The sequence below is a fragment of the Podarcis liolepis genome (genome assembly GCF_965112155.1).
Source record: "Podarcis liolepis genome assembly, chromosome: 5".
NCBI lineage: Eukaryota > Metazoa > Chordata > Lepidosauria > Squamata > Lacertidae > Podarcis > Podarcis liolepis.
Genome location: NC_139556.1, coordinates 74,517,048 through 74,537,938, shown reverse-complemented (window position 1 = coordinate 74,537,938; position 20,891 = coordinate 74,517,048). Strand labels below are relative to the sequence as shown.

General features: G+C 45.2%; 2 protein-coding genes across 9 annotated transcripts in view; one reads left to right on the top strand and one right to left on the bottom strand.

Annotated features, from left to right (window-relative positions):
• COL4A3 (collagen type IV alpha 3 chain) overlaps positions 1-14,278 on the bottom strand; it is an 85,816-nt gene extending 71,538 nt beyond the window's left edge. For 2 of the 3 annotated variants that reach the window (XR_014526932.1, XM_083506291.1), the window contains exon 1: positions 13,943-14,210. Coding sequence is in view for 2 of the 3 variants with exons in the window: in XM_083506291.1 (XP_083362417.1) it covers positions 13,943-14,059 (117 nt within the window). In the remaining variant the exon portion in view is untranslated. Of the gene's footprint in view, positions 1-13,942 lie in introns of all 3 variants that reach the window. The other variant, XM_083506290.1, reaches the window with a different exon arrangement.
• The window catches only part of COL4A4 (collagen type IV alpha 4 chain), a 78,337-nt gene continuing 71,631 nt past the window's right edge, over positions 14,186-20,891 (top strand). For 5 of the 6 annotated variants that reach the window (XR_014526931.1, XM_083506287.1, XM_083506289.1 and 2 more), the window contains exon 1: positions 14,435-14,566. The gene's annotated coding sequence lies outside the window, so the exon portion shown is untranslated. Of the gene's footprint in view, positions 14,220-14,434; positions 14,567-20,891 lie in introns of those variants that run through there. The other variant, XM_083506288.1, reaches the window with a different exon arrangement.

Below are 20,891 nucleotides of genomic sequence, written 5' to 3'. Positions count from 1 at the left end.
AGGTGGTTGGTATGTGGGCCACTGACCAAACTGTTATTTTCACAAATAAAGATTAAAGCACAATGCTGACTGCATTCCTAAAGAGATCTATGACTGAAATCTAAAAGGCTGAAATTACAAACAAATCCCTGGAACCAGGGCACAGGTCCATGGCACAAATTTACATAAAATGTTCATATGCTAATTTATATGTATGGATACAAATTTAGACCTCTGATGAAATTAAGATAGTGGGAAGTCTCTCCACCACTTCACAGCACACCCAGCCACCCTGTAAACAACAGGATTTTTATGGTGTGTGTCTTAAGGGTTGGGGGCAGAAGATCTTTGCTCCAGTGCAAAAGATCTGGACCACTTGCCACTTGGGCTCCCTCAATAACAACAACTGCTGCTGCTGCTCTCCGCCCTCCCACCATGGCGGGGATAAGGCCAACGAAAAGGCTCCGGCCAGCCTTCAAGGCAGCCGCGGTGGGCCACCAGGGGGAAAAAATGACATGAAATAAAATAACAACAACCCTAGTCTTGAGTGCCACTCAGGATTAAATTTAGGATTGCCTCCCCTGTTCCAAATGCAAAATTATAAAACATTGTCTTTAAAACAGTTTGAATGTACATTTCCCCAGTCAATGAGAGAGTAACTGAAGTCAAGCTGGTAGAAAGGATTATTATGTTTGCAGCCACTGCGGCACACAGTGAGTCCACTAAACTGAATGTAATTGCCAAGTTATGTGTCTATCACGGCATTCAAGGGCAATGTTGTTATCATGGCCAGGCCTATCTCTTACTGGGAAACCTGATGCATTCCAGTTTTCACACAAGGAAGAAAAGAGTGCAAAGAGTGTTCAGTAAATACTGGGCTCTCTAGCCACTAGACTCCACCTGCCTACTGTTCCTTTTAAATACTTAACACTTCCCAGTCTTGTATTGTAGACTGAAATTCACCCAAGTGGAAGAGACAAAATGAATTCAAATTATAAGAACAAGCCTAAGTAAGTGGAGAATTTTGCTTAAGCAGCAGTTTACAGAAGGAGGGACCTGACTACAAATGCAAGGAACTGGTGAGTCAGGTCCGTAATTCTAGAATACTGCTAGCAAAGCAAAATGCCAATATACTAAAATTGTTTCATGCATTGTGAGCATCAAACATGAATTCACTAGAGCTTTATATGTTTTCTTGGTGATTGCTAGAACCAGTATAATAAAATCCAATTATTAAGCCTTCAATAAGTATAGACAACATACAGCAAAATTATGAGATGATGAGATGCAAGAAAATATGTCAGTTCCCCAAATCTTAACATGCTGTGCAATCATTTGTGAACTGGATTTTCTTCTGGAAGGCAGCCAAACAGACACTGGAAGGTAACCAATGTCTCCAATGGATTCTAGCTATGAACACATATGCATTCAAAATGTGTGGAGCTTTGCCTACTTGATAAAAACCTAGCTCTTTCAGATAATCACAAATTTTGATTTCCAATTAAGCAACATAAGGTAAAGGTAAAGGGACCCCTGACCGTTAGGTCCAGTCGTGACCGACTCTGGGGTTGTGGCGCTCATCTCGCTTTATCGGCCGAGGGAGCCGGTGTACAGCTTCTGGGTCATGTGGCCAGCATGACTAAGCCGCTTCTGGCGAACCAGAGCAGCGCACGGAAATGCTGTTTACCTTCCCGCCAGAGCGGTACCTATTTATCTACTTGCACTTTGACGTGCTTTCGAACTGCTAGGTTGGCAGGAGCAGGGACTGAGCAACGGGAGCTCACCCCATCGCGCGGATTCGAACCGCCGACCTTCTGATTGGCAAGTCCTAGGCTCTGTGGTTTAACGCACAGCGCCATCCACATCTCTATTAAGCAACATATCAGCTGTCTAATTTCAGGATTCATTGTTCTTCAATGTGATTTCTTTAGATTGTTTTTCAGTTCATTACTGAAATAATGTAATTTCCTGGAGAGTTGCAAATGGTGCACAAGGATCCAGCAGTGGGCTATGGGGCACCAAATGCTGCTGGTGTGCAAGCTGGGATTCATTGAACTCAAAGGGGCTTACTTCTGAGTAAACACGTACAGGATTGCACTGCTAATTTAGCATGCAGAGGGGGTAGGGTGAACACTGAATGAATTTCTAGGGGCCAGATTCAACACAAGGACTTCTGCTGGCATAGTGGGACTTTCCATCTTCTCCTCCCCCTGTACCCCCCAAAATTGGCTTGGGAGAACCCAAGAACAGTGGGTGGGTGGATAATTCTGTCTGGCAAGGTGAAATGCTTGTGTGGAAGGAATGATTGCCATAGCACCACACTGAATTCCTCCCAAGGTTAGAAATGGAACTAACAAATTGTTGGTGCAGAACACACACAAACGGTCGGTTGGCAAGTCTGTTTATTAATTATTACTGAAAAAAGTTACCCATTTAGCCGAGGATAGCCTGGTGGAAAAAAAGATAGCTTGGTGAAAAAGAGCACAGGGCTTCTGCATCTTTAATAGTGGTAATAGAAAAGGGACTTCAAGAAGATAGCTACCCCTCCTGCCATCCCTTTTTCTATACAACTTTTAAGGTGCAATGTTCCTGTGCTCTTTTACAGGAGTTATGTCCTCTTTCCCCATATGACTACCCTAAGAGCAGTGCTCTCCCCTCCCAGGGAGTACTCAAGAGTAAGAAGTACCAGCACCTCTCCTTTTTTTGGTGTGATGCTTACTGTAATAACTTCATGATGAGTTCCAGCTTCTATTTTTCTGGGGCGGTGGGGGGGGGGGGATAAGCACTGCCTAGGAGTACACATATATTCTTATACTGCTGCTGCACACCAGTCTCTTTGATGTGAATAGCAGCAATAGGAAAAAAACAAAACAAAACTGAAAGGTGAAATAGGTTTTGAAGGAGCATGTTATATCAAGTTTGTTAAAAGAATAACGGAGCGAGCAATCAAGAAAGTTTGTTTATAATGTTGAGAAGCTTTGCATTTGAGGGCCGTGAGTAATGTGGGGAGGCGGTCTTATATGCACTAGGCAGCTCTCTGTAGATGATGTATAGCCAAGACTATGTTGTGTAATCCTATGCATGTTTATTGAGAACTAAGGCTGCAATCTTAACCCCACTTAACTGGGAATAAGCTACACTGAATTCTATTGGATGTACCTTTGATATCTTTGAAAGCCATTTCCCCTAATATGATGCAACTTTGTGTGTTATTTTCACTAAAATACACTTTACCCTAGAACAGGCTTCTTCAACCTCCAGATGTTTTTGGCCTACAACTCCATGATCCCTAGCTAGCAGGACCAGTGGTCAGGGATGATGGGAATTGTAGTCTCAAAACATCTGGAGGGCCAAGGTTGAGGAAGCCTGCCCTAGCATATGTATTTCTGTACACATCAAATACTTAGGCTGCAAATCTAAACACATTTACTTGGAAGAAAGCTCCACTGAAAGCTCCACATAATATTCTGAGAGATCCCACCCACCCTGCTCACAACTTCTTTGAACTATTGCCTTCGGGCAGAAGATATAGGACAATGAAAACACGAACCACACGCCTTCTGAATAGTTTCTATCCAAGAGCTCTGATTGCACTAAATAATGATCTCAGGGCCAGTTGCAAGGTTTAGTAAGCAGGGAGTAGAAGGAATGAGATAGGTTTTAGGTTATGTTATGCCTTTAATAGGTCGTGCCATATTCTGGATTATGTTATGTTTTATAGATTATGTCTAAATAGGATGAGAGTGTCGGAGATACGTGCAAATGTACATGTGAACCCGGTCTTTGGGTGGGTGTTTGATTTTCGTTGTTGTGTATACTGTGTATATACGGACAATGACAATAAATTTATCTTATCTTATCTTATCTGAACACAGTTACTTCTGAGTAAACATGCACAGGATCTCGCCTATAGCTAGGCATTTAATTATATTACTTTCGATTTACTGTATGAATTGAATCTGAAGCCACAATGCCAAATGAAACAGCTTTGCAAACTCAAGAATAATTACTGGACGGTACTTGACCTCTGCAGAATCTGGTTGGCAGATATAAATAGCATTTATTTGAATCACAGTCTATAAGAATAGTTATGATTACACTAATTGCAATGCAATCCATTCCTTTGATTATTCCCTTCCCCTCCTAAAAAAAAAAAAGCCCTGTGAACTATTTAACAGGCTCACAAAAGTTGCTATTTGGTGATGACACTATAATAAAAAATAAACTGAAATAGGAAACATCAAAGTTGGATAAAATTAGCACAAGAAGAGTGCATTGAATAGGATAGTAATAAGATACTGTGAAAAGACTGCTGCAATCTGAAACTTTAACTGTGAACTAGAGCCAATATAACTTCTTGTTCCTGATTTCATTGACAATTGTGGGATTATATTTTGTTTACTTGATTGAAGGCACAATCAATGGGACCTGTTCTGGATTGGCACTTGATTAATAACATCCAGCCACAAAAAAAATTTTTTACATCACCTCGACCTTTGTTTTAAGAACAGATTTGTACCAGCTGACGCTGTATAAAAGGATTACTGATTTACTCATAGAATTTGGTCAAACTGTAAAAAGTGAGCAGTGGGTAGTAATGAGGCATGTACTGAGTCTTTTGTGTTACATAATCACCATGTCAACTAAGCATTACAGAAACCGCTATCATCACATTGCTCCAAATGCAGATTATAGTCTGGAGAAATGGCCGGAAGCAAAGGAGAAAAAACATCTGTGCTGCTTAATCCGAGGGAACAGAGGGTGTAATAAAGAGGAGAAGAGGAGAGCAGTAGAGGTAAAAGGTGAGGCAATGCTTAAGAAGGCAGGTACTCATACAAGGGCAACAATGAGAGTAGGTGAGATTGGTGACCAGAGAAGCCAATTTAGGGTTTAGAAGGACTTTAAGTACAGGCAAGTGTGAAAAATACATTCAGAATGATTCAAACATTTGGAATTTTTATTTCATCTAGCATTATCATTATAAGAAAGTAGAGCTAATGGATTACTCTTGTACAGTTTTTTTTAAACTGGGGAACAATGCCAGGGAAGGTGTGTGAACCATTACTTAAGTGCAAGACTAACATTTCTGTAAGCAGCCCTTCTAACTTTCAAGTATTATCTGGCCAGATAAAGCAGCATCATTTGCAGTGCTTCTAGAAGCTGAGATTTGTTTTTGTTTTTTTGCAAGAGGATGAATAGGGAGTTTAATCTTGTGAGCTTAATCTCGAACAGCCAAAGCTTTACTTTCCAGTAGCAGAGATCAATGATCATGCAGAAAGAAACTGTGGCCAGTGCCCATTCTCTAAAGTTCAAAAAGTAAACACACCAAAATTAGTACACCTTACAGTGGTACCTCAGGTTAAGTACTTAAGTCATTCCAGAGGTCCGTACTTAACCTGAAACTGTTCTTAACCTGAACCCGTTAGCTAATGGGGCCTCCTGCTGTCACGCCGCCGGAGCACGATTTCTGTTCTCATCCTGAAGCAAAGATCTTAACCTGAAGCACTATTTCTGGGTTAGCAGAGTCTGTAACCTGAAGCGTATGTAACCTGAGGTACCACTGTATAGCTGATGCAGATATTTGGGGCAGGGAGAAAGCACTACTTAATGTAAAAACTTCTTTGATATTGAGAAATACGTGTAGCAAACTGCCTGGTGCATGTAATTTCCTACAGAATTGTAAATTGCAGGTGTTGAGACTGTGATTTAGACTGGGAGTGGAGCAGGGGGCAAAGAGTTAAAGCCCTCCTACCCCCATGCCAGGCTAGCAATCTGAATCAGGGGCCCCACACCTGTAAATTGTTCTTGTTTTTTAGAAATTGTGCAATGGGCATCTTGTCTTGTCTGAGTCTTAGCTGTTGTTCCCGAGATGCCACAACCGCTACACTCCTTATCTATGCCTTCCCAGACATTTCCCCCCATGCTATTGCTCTGATCTATTCTACAGGCCTTTTAAGTTCACTATGCTGCCACAGGTATGTTTCTAGCTCTACCCCTCATACAATTCATGATCTGTTCACAACATCCTCTGCCACAAGGTGTGTGATGAGGACTTGCTTTGATGGTTTTAGAAGTGTATTAAATAAACTCAGCGGCTTTTATTTGCTTCTTTGATTGATTGATTGATTGATTGATTGATTGAGTTATACACCACCCTTTATCATAAGATCTCAGGGCAGTTAACAGAATAAAATAAAGGATAAAAACTAGTAAATAAGTAAAACAGAACGGTAAAACAAGGTCCTCTGATGAACGCAGACTCTGAGACAGTTTATATGGGGAGAGGCGGTCATTCAGGTATTGCAGTCCTGAGCCATTTAAGGGTTTATATGTCAAAAACCAGTATTTTGAATTGGACCCAGAAACTAACTAGCAACCAGTGCTGTCAGGCCAGGATTGGTGAAATATGCTCTAACCGTCTTGTCCCAGTGAGCAACCTAGCCACTGAATTCTCCACCAGCTGAAGCTTCCAAACCATCTTCAAAGGCAGCCCTACGTATAACACATTGCAGTGTAACAACTAAACAGGAACATATGGGCAGGGCTGGCATCTGCACCTGACACCCTTGAGAAACTGCCTTGATCCAAATGCCAGGGCAGCATGTCTTGCCTGCTCTGTGTTCCCATTATTATTATTTTTCTACCCCTCCTTGTTTTTATTTTTCTGGCCCAGCACTCTGAGCAGTGCCAGTCAGCTGGATCTAGCCATGCTTTTGATTTCCCTCCTCTCTGGGGCACTGTGGTAAATTAAAGAGGAATGTATACACAGCTGCCCAGTGCTGCTTGGAGCCATTGCAACCAACCAAGTTCAAAAGGGTCGAATGACACAGGGCATCTTGCCCGGGGCCCTCTCAAGGCAGGAGCCAACCCTGCACCCAGATTCAGAGGTGGCAAGCCACTGAGGGCCAGTTGCTGGGGAGACAAATGAGGGAGGGCCTCAGAGTTCCTCTGAGCATGTTCAGAGCGCTCAAAGGCAGTATCTCAGTGGAAGCACCAGCCCTGAGATGAGACCCTATGGCACCAAACTTACTTACTTACATTTATATCTCAACTTCCCTCTGAGGAACTTAAGGTGGCCTATGTAGTTCTCCTTCTCCCCATTTTAGCCTCACAACTCTGTGAAGTAGGCTAGGCTGAGTGACTGGCCCAAGGTCACCCAGTGAGCTTCCCAGCTGAGTGGGGATTTGAACCCTGGTCTCCCAGGTCCTGATTCAACACTCTAACCCCCTACAACATACCATGTTTCCTTTTCCTCCTTCCTACACCACTTTGTGAACACTCATGTGCTCTTTATGGTTGGATTTGACACATTTGCTACATCTTCTTTTCCACAGGCTGAACGAGCCTCGTGGCAAAATGAAACCTCACCTGGCTGGTAGTGAGAAGGACAACAGTGAGAGCTGGGAAGAAGCTAGCAGAAGCCAGAGGCTGAGAGCCATGATGGATTCCTGCTTGAGTCCAAGGCTGCAACTATGGGAGAAGCAAGACCTTCCAGGGTGTTAATGCTGTCAGCCCTGGATGTATATATGTGTAAATAAATGATACACCATAAAGATACCAGAGTCTATGCCATGGGTAGGCAAACTAAGGCCCAGAGGCTGGATCCAGCCTAAATGCCTTCTAAAACTGGCCTGCAGACGGTCTGGGAATCAGCATGTTTTTACATGAGTAGAATGTGTGCTTTTATTTAAAATGCATCTCTGGGTTATTTGTGGGGCATAGGAATTTGTTCATCCCCCCCAAAAAAATAGTCCAGCCTCCCACAAGGTCTGAGGGACCGTGGACCAGCCCCCTGCTGAAAAAGTTTGCTGACCCCTGGTCTATGCTGTCCCTCATTATTCCAAGGAAACCAAACCTGGGTATAGCACCCTCTAAGGCAAGTATTATGCCCTCTCACTGGGGCCTCCATGCGGCACGCTGATGTCGCAAGCCGGAGCTGCAGGGCAGTGGCAGGACATGTGTGTGCTCTTCCTTGAGCTGGGGAGTGCCACCATGGTCGCAAGTCTCACCGTCCACCCACTTCTTCCACTGGTGCTGCACGCTGTGTGGCAAAGGGATTCAAGGGCTCGTCCTCTCCCAGTTCTTGCTCAGTATGCTGCTCAGGTGAGGCAGGCAGGCAGGACAGGGAGCAGCTGCAGAGGTGTGCCTAAATTTTTTTTTGCGCCTGGGGCAATTGCCATGGTAGGCCCCCCCCATCCCCATGCTATGCCTCTGCCTGGAACCCCTGGAATCTCTCGCCACTTGAAGACTGGGGTAGCATGCAACAGTATATAAAGCATTTTGGCCACAACGCCTGAAGAGAGGGCACAGCCACCCAAAGAATTAAATCAGCGGTATTTGGATGCAATGACCTGCCAAGGAAGCTGCAAGGCGAAGCAAGGGAGGATACTATATCTGTTTAGGTATGTTAAGGAATGCTATTAGAAAATTGGTAAAGAATGTAAATAACAATTCTAGCATCCAAAACTTCCCAGGACAAACAGCCAGTTGGGGGAGGGATTTTGCTTTGAAATTCCCTTGCTATTACAACATTACAGTGGTGCCCCGCAAGACGAATGCCTCGCAAGACGGAAAACTCACTAGACGAAAGGGTTTTCCATTTTTGAGCTGCTTCGCAAGACGAATTTCCCTATGGGCTTGCTTCGCAAGACGAAAAACGAAAACGTCTTGCAAGTTTGTTTCCTTTTTCTTAACACTGTTAATACAGTTGCAGTGGCGTAGCGTGGGTTGTCAGCACCTGGGGCAAGGCAAGTAATTTGCGTCCCCTAACCCGTGGATTTGCGCCCCCTAACCCTAACCCCCAGATGTTGCGCCCGGTGCGGCCCGCCACCCCTGCACTCCCCACACTACGCCACTGTACAGTTGCGACTTGACTTCGAGGAACAATTCATAGAACGCGGTGTGGTAGCCTTTTTTGAGGTTTTTGAAGACTTTGGTGATTTTTGAAGCTTTCCCAAAACTTCTTTTAAACTTTTAAAACTTTTTTTGGGGGGGGTTGGATTTTGGGTTGGGGTGTTTGGAATTCAAGGACTTGGTGTTGGGGAGGGGGTTGCAAGAATCTGGAAGCTTGTGTGGTTTTTTTCTGCATTTTTATGATTTTCTGTGACCATTGGGCCACTCTGCTGTTTTTTTAAAAAAATTCTGGATTTGAATTTCTGTGTGGTGGGTGGCTGGGGGAACAGTTGAGGAGGGGTTTGCAAGAATCTGGAAGCTTGTGGTTTTTTTCTGCATTTTTATGATTTTCTGTGACCATTGGACCACTCTGCTGTTTTTTTAAAAAAATTCTGGATTTGAATTTCTGGGGGAACAGTTGGGGAGGGGGTTCTTCAGCAAGAAGCAAAGAGTGGAAGAGGAACCTTCTTCGAGTTGTCCCCCAGAGTCTTAGAAAATGTACTGTATACTTTGTTGATTTTTAAATGTTTTTCTGTCATGTTTAGAAACTTAATTTATTGTTCCTTCAATTTTTGAAATGCTCTTTACAGTATGTGTGACTTTAAAGAGCACTTAATAAACTCTTGTTGTACCAAATTTGGCTTTGTTTGGACTTTTTTTGACCATAGGAACGCATTAATTGAATTTCAATGCATTCCTATGGGATTTCGAAAAATTCGCTAGACGAAAAAACTCACGGAACGAATTAATTTCGTCTTGCGAGGCACCACTGTAGCAGGCTTTTTCAAAGGCTTGTTCTATAGTACATTTAAATTATTAATGTTTTTAATGTTTTGGTGGAATAATTTTTATTGTGCATTTTAATTATATATGGATTTCATAACTGATCTCATAGAATCATAGAATCATAGAATCATAGAGTTGGAAGAGACCACAAGGGCCATCGAGTCCAACCCCCTGCCAAGCAGGAAACACCATCAGAGCACTCCTGACATATGGTTGTCAAGCCTCTGCTTAAAGACCTCCAAAGTAGGAGACTCCACCACACTCCTTGGCAGCAAATTCCACTGTCGAACAGCTCTTACTGTCAGGAAGTTCTTCCTAATGTTTAGGTGGAATCTTCTTTCTTGTAGTTTGCATCCATTGCTCCGTGTCCGCTTCTCTGGAGCAGCAGAAAGCAACCTTTCTCCCTCTTCTATGTGACATCCTTTTATATATTTGAACATGGCTATCATATCACCCCTTAACCTCCTCTTCTCCAGGCTAAACATGCCCAGCTCCCTTAGCCGTTCCTCATAAGGCAGTGTTTCCAGGCCTTTGACCATTTTGGTTGCCCTCCTCTGGACACGTTCCAGTTTGTCAGTGTCCTTCTTGAATTGTGGTGCCCAGAACTGGACACAGTACTCCAGGTAAGGTCTGACCAGAGCAGAATACAGTGGCACTATTACTTCCCTTGATCTAGATGCTATACTCCTATTGATGCAGCCCAATTATAGTTGTAAATGGGTTACAAACCACATGGGCATAAACATTTAATAATAACAATAACAATAGTAATATAAACAGAAAAAAATGATGTTTATTTATAAATCACTGAAGTCAGAAATGAGCACTGAGATAAATTTATGAGGGTAAGATAAATGATTCAGAATTGAGAACAGCCAAAAAGGAAGAAAAAGTGGCCAATTGCAACCATGTGCAAATAATGTATATATAATAATATAGAATAGACATAAGTCATTTCTACCTGCACCAATAATTTACAAGGGAAATAAGTATTTTCTATTGTAGATTATTTTCCCTGTAAAATAGCTATATCAGTTATTTGCATTTACATTTAACTTGTAATAATGGCCCCCCAAAAAGTGTTTTGCAGTATTGTCATTTTGCATTAAATGCATTATTATAGGTTTTATATTTCTGAAATTAAGGGCACAGTCTGAACCCTAGATCTGTCAGGGTTATGGGGTTAAGAATCCAGTGGATCTCTGACTGAGCCAGGATGTTCCAAGCTCAGCCGGGTTACACCAGCATAACTCCCTCACCTGGCCCAAGTAGAGATATGCCAGCATCTCTTGCCCATCCTGGCTCAGCTGGGACACAGCATGGCCACGTGACCCTGGGAACCCAGCATAAGTTGAGCCATCAAAAAGAGTGGTTTAAAAGGCTTGTTTCTCTTAGGCTTAGCCCTGCTCCTGAACAGAGACTGGATCTGGCACAACTTTTGCCAGCTACACTGCAGCTGGAATAACTTACACTGGCTCCCCATAGTTAGGCTTGCTCCCCCAATTCATTACATTGTGGCTTATTGTATATTATTTCTGCAAAATGGCAATCCGTGTTTGGTTTTCATTGCTTTTGTTCACAAAAGAGCTATCTCAGTCCTTGTTGCTGTCCTTGGTGAAGCACACAGCTTCCATCTGGATATTCCCCCCTCCCCCCCCCCAAAAAAAAACAGATTAGGACTGTGGCACAGAGGAGAGAATTTCACCTTTTTAACCCACCCAATGCCATGCCTGAGGCTGCTGTTTGCCCCCTGAAGGCGCTGTTTGCTGCATCAATTTCTGCTGGGGAATCCAGTACACATAGTCCCAGTGGAGAAGACTCCCCACATTGGCCTACCCACTGTCATCCCCTTCCGCTGCCCTGCCCTAGATGAACTTGAGGGGCAGGGGAAGTGGGTGCTATGGGCAGTACTCACTGGGCCAAGATGAGCAGAGCCCTCATTTGCCTGTGAAGAGGGATGTTAGCCTTTGCAAGCACTCTGTTGGAAAGCTTGCAATATCCTGATTTCCTCCTCCCCCCTTTTTTTTAAACAAATGTTATTAAAACAACTAGAAAAGGTTCAAAAAGAGCAATCAGGTTTATAAAAGCCTGGAGCACATCCCCCATGAGAAATTGCTAGAGTGTTCAGGGATTGCTATTTTTTAAAAGGGGGTGGGGAAGATGACTAAAGGGGAATATGACAGAGGTTTATCAAATTGCAGAAGAATGTGTAGAGAAGTTTTTTCCTCTCTAATTAGAACTCAGGGTCACTAATGACGTTGATGGAGAGTTAGATTTAGGACACACAAGACGAAGTACCTCTTTACACAATCCATAAATTTAAAGTATTTGCTGCCACAACGTGTGGTGATTATAGCTCTTAGCTTAAATGGTTTTAAAGGAAGATAGGACACATTCATAGATGATAAATCTGTCAGTGGTTGTTAGCCATTGTTCAAAGGGCCCATGCCTCATAACAGGAGTTGCTAGAGGGAAGGTGGTTTTTTTAATGGCCTGCTTAAATATGAGCTTAAATATGAAACAAGATGTTGGACAAATCTACTTATCATCTCATCCAGTAGCTCCCTTCTTAGGACAGCCCAATTGCTCCAGCTTTCAATTTGTGGCACACTGTGATCCAAATAACATAAATTAATTGGGGATGGTAAGAAGGCATGGAGGGAGCAGGTTTGGGCCAACAGGTTGTATTTAAATACCCTTTGGTCCCTCCAGCCTATAAACCTATAATCAGGATTCCCAGATAGAGTATTGGTTTATTGTGGACATTACAGTGGAAGGTGTTACTGTAATAGCTACACAGCAGTGGCTGCAAACTGTTTGGGCCAATGGGCACATTTCCCAACTGGGGAAACTGTTGTGGGCACCACACACACACAAACATATAACCCACACCCTATTCTACTGGATACATGCTTCTTTCATGTTTAATCATTGGAAGGAGGAGACCAAAGAAAGCCTCTGTGGGAACACATGCCCCTGCAGAGGATGATGATGATAATTATAATTTAATTGCATATTAAAAACATGATAAAACATCAAACATTAAAAACTTCCCTAAACAGGGCTGCCTTCAGATGTCTTCTAAAAGTCAGATAGTTGTTTATTTCCTTGACTTCTGATGGGAGGGCATTCCACAGGGAAGGTGCCACTACCCAGAAGGCCCTCTGCCTGGTTCCCTGTAACCTCACTTCTCGCAGTGAGGGGGAACCGCCAGAAGGCCCTCGGAGCTGGAATTCGGAGGGCTGAATGATGGGGCTGGAGACGCTCCTTCAGGTATACTGGGCCAAGGCTATTTAGGGCTTTAAAGGTCAGCACCAACACTTTTAATTATACTTGGAAATGTACTGGGAACCAGTGATATCATGATGTCATGATGGTGACCCCTCCATACAGTGGCTCCAAAAGGATTTATGCAGTGCTGCTAAATTACCACCAGGCATGCATGCCTACAAATGGATTTTGGCTGCAGCTTGGATGAGCATCTGATCTCTATGTGCCATATGGCAAACAGCATTGTCAACCCAGTACTGTAATTCATGCAAGGGAAGTGTCAGGCAAGCAGCTGCATCACTGCACTGTCTCTTTTCTTTTTTGCTTTCCGGGATGGTTCTCACATTTACAACTTGACTGGCAAACGTGTGGGGCAAATGACTAAAGACAGAAGGAACCCAGATATCCATCCATTTAACCATGCCAAAGACCCATCACAGGTTACCCTCCCAAATCCACCTGTGCAGTGCAATCCAGATGCCAAGCAAAGGCAGGTGCAATTCAGAAAGATACCTCCTGATGGATGAGCAAGCTTAAAAGAGAAGAAAACCAGAAGGTTCACCAGCCAATCTTGAGAGACAGGAATCGGTCTCAAACTTGGGATCAGTCAGATTCTCAGAGTGAGCCAGAACGTTGGGCATTGAAAGTCAGCAAGTAATTAATGAAGGCAAGAGTGCCTTTGAGCACACACAGAGTGTGATTCCCCTTGCCACACAGTAACCACAACCGCCTTCCCATACTTTGGGGGGGGGGGGGAGGTTGGAAGGTACAGCATGCACTGAGCTGCTCCCTTTTCCTCCTTTGGCAGAGTCCCTAGGCCTTTGGGCTACTTGAAAGATAAGACATTCCACACGTGAAGCCACTTCTACGCAGGACAGAGCTGCACCTGGACTTCTGCCTGTCACGCAACTTCTAAAGGCCACAGACGCCCTGTAAGAAACGAATAGGAAAGCAGAGCGGGAGGGACGTCAGCCAACCCCGAGGCAGCAGGTTTCAGCGCTGGCCCTCAACTCACCTTTGCAGCCACAGCAATGGGGAGGCGGTCCTCCTGCTGCCCCTGCGAAGCGCTCAGCAGGGCAGCGAAAAACAACAGCCCGAGACACCCGGAGCCGGGGCGCGCGGGCTCCTTCATGCCTCACGGCGCGCTTTCCCCTCAGCTCTCTGGAGCGCGCTCTCCCTCTCGGGTCCTCCTCTCTCTCTCGCCTTCTCAGTGCCACAGGTCGCGCGGTCCGCAGCTCCGTCCTTGACAGACCCGCTGTCCTCCTCCTCTTGCCACTTTCCCTTAGAGTCGAGTGAGTTCCCCCGACGGTGCGGCGGCGCGGCGCTGGCGCCTCTCTCTCTCTCTCTCGCTGCTTGCTTTGCGCCCCCCGAGAGAGGTCCGCGTATGGGCAGCCCCCTCGGGATAGCCCAGGGCGGGGCCGAAGCTGCGGGAAGGCGCGTGGAAGCTGGAGGTGCGAGAAGGGAGGGGGAAGAATCGAGGGCGGGGCGAAGCAACCCGCAAAGAGAGAGAAGCGAAGCGCGAGAGTCGCTTCACGCCTGGCTTGGCGGTGCTTGCTTCGCCGAGGCCGGGAGAGCGCGGCGGGACGCCGAGGCGGGGAGACGCGAGCGGCTCCTCAGGGCTTGGTCCCCTTGAAGTGAGGTACTTCAGAGACTCTCGCGGGAAGGGAATGCGTGGCGCGCGCGGGGAAGCGAAGGTGTCCAGGGAAGTGGGGCGCGTCTCGTCAGGCACCTGTGGCGACGTTCTCTGCGGGAAAGGGCGTCTTTTCCTCTCAGCCTTTTTCTATGGTGGTCCTTCAGTTTCCACCCAGGAACTTCCGAGCCCTAAAAAAAAGTCTCTTGGATAAACTCCCACCGTGATACTCCCCCTCCTCCCCCCCCCCACACCCCCGGCGGAGCAGGGACGGGAGGTATGAGGTGCAGTGCAGTGCAGCATTTATTTATTCTTAGACCTATTAAGCTCTATATATAGTTTGTATAATTGTAGATAGAATAAAGAAGATATTCTACAGAGCTGCTCTCCGAGTTGTTTATATACTCTGCTAGACTCTGCTGTACTCTGCTGTGCGACGACTGTCTTCTTGTGGAAGTGAATCCGGTGCTCACATCTCTAAGCTGTGAGTCCACAACACTTTGACCTGTTCCTGTCCAGAAGGTGGTCTCTGGAAGTGCTACCCAGCTCGCCTAGCCCAGTCGGGGCTGAAGTGGATGAGTCCAGTTGGTGGCACTGGCTCAAGGGCGATGCTGACAAGGTAAAGCAACATAACCGTCAGACATTCGCCTATGCATCCAGTACAGCTGGCCGCACGCTGGGATCTTTGCTGGCTCTCCGGGGTTTGTTTTCCTGTCAGGCAAAGGATGAAGTAGGCTGTTGCCTGTGGGCGCTTGGATAAAAAGGTGGTGGGGTGGGGGCGCATGTCAGGCAGTTTCTCGGGTCCGTCAGCAATAGGCAGTAGCTGTCCTATACGGGGATCAAACCTGCAACCTAGGCGTTATCAGCGCCACACTCTAGCCAGCTGAGCTATCTGGAGGTACATAATTCCCCTTGCGGAAGCTAAGGCGGTCTGGACCTGGTTAGTGACTGGCTAGGTAGGCTGGGATCTACATTGATGCCACATCATGTTCCATGGCAGAAGAGAGGCAGGATATATATGCAGGACAATAAATATTACTAGGAAGCTTGGTATGTATGCTTACAAAGTACCGTAACTCTTGCACTGCAAATTGATATCTGAACGGAGGCATCTCAAATATTTTTGCTTTACTAACCTGCATAGATATTCAGCTTTCTCCAGTGCTAGGGTGGGGCTGGCAAAGCACAATCTGAGCTCTGCTTCAGGCAGTAAAAAAACTTTGGCCCACCTAGATCCAGGAGGCACAATTTCCGCTGACTTTCTAGGTAGAAACTTTAAACATATCAGGCATACTGAGCCAATGCACGTGACATTGTTGGCCGATGTGGCTCCAATTAGTCCCAGATGGAATGGCCAATGGTCAGGGGTGATGGGGAGTTGTTGTCCAGCAACATCAAGACAGCACCATGTTGGCTACCCTGATGTAAGTTATACAGGCACTAGGCCAATCCTACCAAGGCAAGCAAAAATAATATGGCACAGTCTTACACAGAGTGTGATCACGGGCCCATGTCACCCAGTATTGGCTATTTGAACTTGCTGTAGCTCTCAACGGGGTCTCAGGCCGGGGCTGAGCTGCTACTTGAAATTCCGAAAGCTGCATTGACTCTGGATAGCTCAGTTGGTTGGAGCGTGGTGCAGATATTGCCAAGCTAGCAGAGACTCTTGGGACAGCTGCATATTCCTGCATTGCAAGGGGTTAGACTAGATGATCCTCAGGGTTGAAGATGCCAGTGGTTGAACCTGGAACCTCCCATTAGCAATTCCTGTCTAGCAGCAGCAATCCACGCACATAGCACAGTCCAAAACTGTAGTGCAAGTGTTACCACACCCATTACAGCATCTGTTGCTTTCCTTTGTGCACCATCACTAGAAAGTTGGCCTTGAAGCATGAGCAGTCTGTTCCATCAACCCCATTTTCACCCCATGAACCAAATGGGTAACTTGAAGGGCTGGTGTTCTGGGCTGCATCATCTGTGGGGATTGATCCCTGCATACTCCTGCTTTGAGAGGGGGTTGGACTAGATGATCCTCAGGGTCCCTTCCAGCGCTTATGATTCTGCATGCACCTCAATGTGCAAAGGAAATATTGCAGTCTTTCCTAATCTTTTTGAAAATGGCTGTGGACGACGCTTGTGTGTGAGGCACAGAAGTGTGTCCTGAATAAATTTATGTCAGCTCTTCTTCTGATATCTCAGTCTTCAAGGGAGATACTTTACAAGTAAGCAAAGTATGTTGAATAGAGAAGTTAAACCAATAGCCTCACTTTGAAGCAATTTATGTATAAGCACATGCTATATTAAAAGTGACGCGGGTGGCACTGTGGGTTAAACCACAGAGCCTAGGACTTGCCGATCAGAAGGACAGTGGTTCGAATCCCCACGACGGGGTGAGCTCCCGTTGCTTGGTCTCTGCTCCTGCCAACCTAGCAGTTCAAAAGCACATCAAAGTGCAAGTAGATAAATAGGTACTGCTCCGGCGGGAAGGTAAACGGCATTTCCATGCACTGCTCTGGTTCGCCAGAAGTGGCTTAGTCATGCTGGCCACATGACCCGGAAGCTGTACGCCGGCTCCCTCGGCCAATAAAGCGAGATGAGCGCCGCAACCCCAAAGTTGGCCACGACTGGACCTAATGGTCAGGGGTCCCTTTAACTTTAACTTTACATGCTACATTCCTATTTTACTGAGTTGGAATATGTACATTGGCATGATCATGTCTAGGAATTGAAATACCAAGTCAGTTATTGGTGGGGTGGGATGTGCAGTCTATCTGGAGGCAGGTCACTTGGGGACCGAAGTACATGCTATGTGTGCTGTGTGATCACACTGAATGTTAGTTTTAAGCAGGTGCTAAAGGGGTGGGTGGGTAGGGAGTTCTGATCAAGATTAGGCCCATGGCATGTGGGGAATTACCCTTAACTCCTGCATTGCAGTCCCAAGGAAAACATCCTCTCTCCCCAGAGCTGCTATCAGCACAGTGCACTTAACATAACATATAGCTTGGCATTTGGCTTTGCAGACATGACAGCTGCTAGGGAATAGTGTCCATTGTGTGTCTATATTTTTAGTCTGAATCCTTATACAGAACTGCTACTGGTCCTTTTCCCTGGAAAAGAAACAATGTGAATTTGTGTGCATAACCATCCCTTTGTACACCATTGTATCATATAATGGGGTGCATTATATCAGTGAGTTTTATGTACATTCTTAAAAAAATGTACAGCTCTTCAGCGTGCCATGTAACCTGTTAACTTGCACAGGGTCACATGAATAGTCCCTTATGAACATTAACTTTTCACTGGAATTTACCATGGGGCTTATAGCAGTGGCTGTTCCTTGGCCTTCAGCGCCAATTGATTACTGCCTTTGACCACAATAGCAGAAAGATTTGGCCTTGACTAAAACGGCCATTGAGTTACCCTGTCATTTCCCTGCTCGCAACAGATTGAGCTGTTGCAGCAGGTGCAGTAAGATGATCCTGCTGTCTTGTCTGTAAGGCTTTTTGCATTAACTGATCCAGGGAAAGAAGGTGTTACTTCCTGAAAGCCAGCCTTGAGTACAAATTGGGAACGATGCTTCCATTTAAATATGACATACTTCCAGTAGTCACCTACTCCTCTGTTCTATTTAATATTAAGCTATACTTGCCCATTTTTTTCATGTTTATATTGACAATGCCAGAGTCCTGTGGACATGTTATCCCACTGAAATCTAGTAGGCTTAAAACACATTTCAAAAGAAGTATCAATAACCACAGACAGCAATGGTAGCATACTTTCAGCACCAGCAGATATATTTGTATTGGTTTGTTAAGTGCATCCACACACCATGATTATATATCTAGGGGAAAACTGGGGTAGCCCACAGTTCACAGTGGTTAAGTCTCTCCTTGGGATTTCTGAAGAAAGTGAGCACGGCAATGTCTTATAAGTAGAGTTCCCCTCGAAAATGGTCTGGAAACTGCCAGATGGTCCAAAATAGGGCAGCATCTCGAATGGGCCAGCCCCACCTTATTACATCAATATTTTGTCATCTGCACTGGCTCCTAGTTTATCTCCAGGCTCAGTTCAAAGTGCTGATAAAGCCTTAAAGAAGCTTGAAGCCAGGTTGCCTGAGGGCTTTTCTCCTCCCATACATCTATACTTGCCTAGGGTCTAATACAATATTCAGAGGGTCTTCTCAACTTGCTCTCCTGACACCAGTTGTGGTATTTGCTGCACTGAGTGAAGAATTTGTAAATATATTATTCCAGGGGTCAGCAAACTTTTTCAGCAGGGGGCCAGTCCACTGTCCCTCAGACCTTGGGGGGGGCGGACTTTATTTTGCGGGGGGATGAATGTATTCCTATGCTCCACAAATAACCCAGAGATGCATTTTAAATAAAAGCACACATTCTACTCATGTAAAAACACCAGGCAGGCCCCACAAATAACCCAGAGATGCATTTTAAATAAAAGCACACATTCTACTCATGTAAAAACACCAGGCAGGCCCCACAAATAACCCAGAGATGCATTTTAAATAAAAGCACACATTCTACTCATGTAAAAGCATTCTGATTTCTGGACTGTCTGCGGGCTGGATTTAGAAGGCGATTGGGCCGGATCCGGCCCCCGGGCCTTAGTTTGCCTACCCATGTATTATTCCTTACTTTTTCTTTTTCAGAAACACAATAACATTTTAGGTTATTGTTGCTATTATTCTTTTCTTTTTCTCTAAATTTAATCTACTTTTATTCTGTTTTAGCTGTTTTTTGATGTTTAAGTTCTGTTTTTATATTTTATGGTTTTTGGTAGTATTCCACTATGTTTTACTCAGAGCAGAGCCATTGAAATGAATGAACATGATTAAGATCAAGTCTCTTGATTTCAGTGAGTAAAAATTGCGAACCACCAAGAGAACCTTTTGCTAACTGGTAGTAAAGAGATTATGCAAGTAAGTAACATTAAAGAAATCCTTCCTGAAAGATGTGTTCACCTCCGCAACTATGTTTCTAGTGCTATCCAGACAGATGTTGTGAATAACAATGCCCATCTGCCACTATTTTCTTTTTGGAAGAATTAGACTGCTGTGAATATGTGAAAGAGTAAGTTGCAGCCACCCTCCTCTTCCTTCTGTGTAGACTCACTGGGACATGATTTTGGGGTGGGGAGCATAATAAATAGATATATAAGATTATGCACTGTGTGGAGAGAGTGGAGAGGCCTGTCTTATAATATCATAGCTCATCCTCTGGCAGAAGGAACAGACAAGACCAATAGTGGGAAGGCAGCTCCAGCACATGCTATAGAGAGAAACAAGGGGCAGGTGATGCTCATCAAACCGGGAAAGGTAGCCCATCTAGAAGAAGGGAAATTCTGGTCCTAAACCTCCACTGCCTGCACTCATTTGTGAGGAAGGCTTTGGGAATAAAATGTGTACCAAAGACTACCCAGGGAGGGCCCAAACGGATATACAGTGGTACCTCGGGTTACATACATTTCAGGTTACATACACTTCAGGTTACAGACTCCGCTAACCCAGAAATAGTACCTCGGGTTAATAACTTTGCTTCAGGATGAGAACAGAAATCGTGCTCCAGTGGTGTGGCAGTAGCAGGAGGCCCCATTAGCTAAAGTGGTGCTTCAGGTTAAGACCAGTTTCAGGTTAAGAACGGACCTCCGGAATGAATTAAGTACTTAACCCGAGGTACCACTGTATTAAATCTGTGACAGAATGCATCTAACTTGTCTCTTTTATTTTAGCAATAGAAGCCTTGGGGTCCACAGAGGAGGGTCAGGAATATAGCACATGGGAATAGGGCTTTAACCTAAGGTTACCAGATTTTTTTCAATTAATCCAGGGACACTTTAAATAAAATGAAATAATTAAATAAATACTATGTTCGGGACGTTGATGCTGTAGTGATGGTGGTGGCGGCAGGGGGCGGCCACCGCCTTGACCTCAACAGCCACATTTCCCTTTCCTCTGAGGCTTCTGTCTCCTTTTTCCATGAGCCTGGGAAACCCCTGAGTTGTTGGTTCTTCGGTGGTGGTGGGGAAGCGGTGCGCGGTGGATCAGGCATGGAAGATGGAGAAGGAGGGCCGAGTGCGGTGGCAGCGGCAAGGCTCGGGCAGTACGATGCCTCCCTTCCCATCGGAGCAGCCCCAATCCCATTCCTACTTGCATGTAAGCAGGAAGGGGTGGGGATCCCTCAGCTGGGAAGGGAGGCTTCCTGTTGCCTAACTGAGAGATTCCTGCCCCCTCCTGCTTGCACGCAAGCTGTGATAGGCAGCATGAAGCTTCCCTTCACAGCTTAGTTGCTGGGGTCAGCGAAGGTGGAGGCAGCCCGGA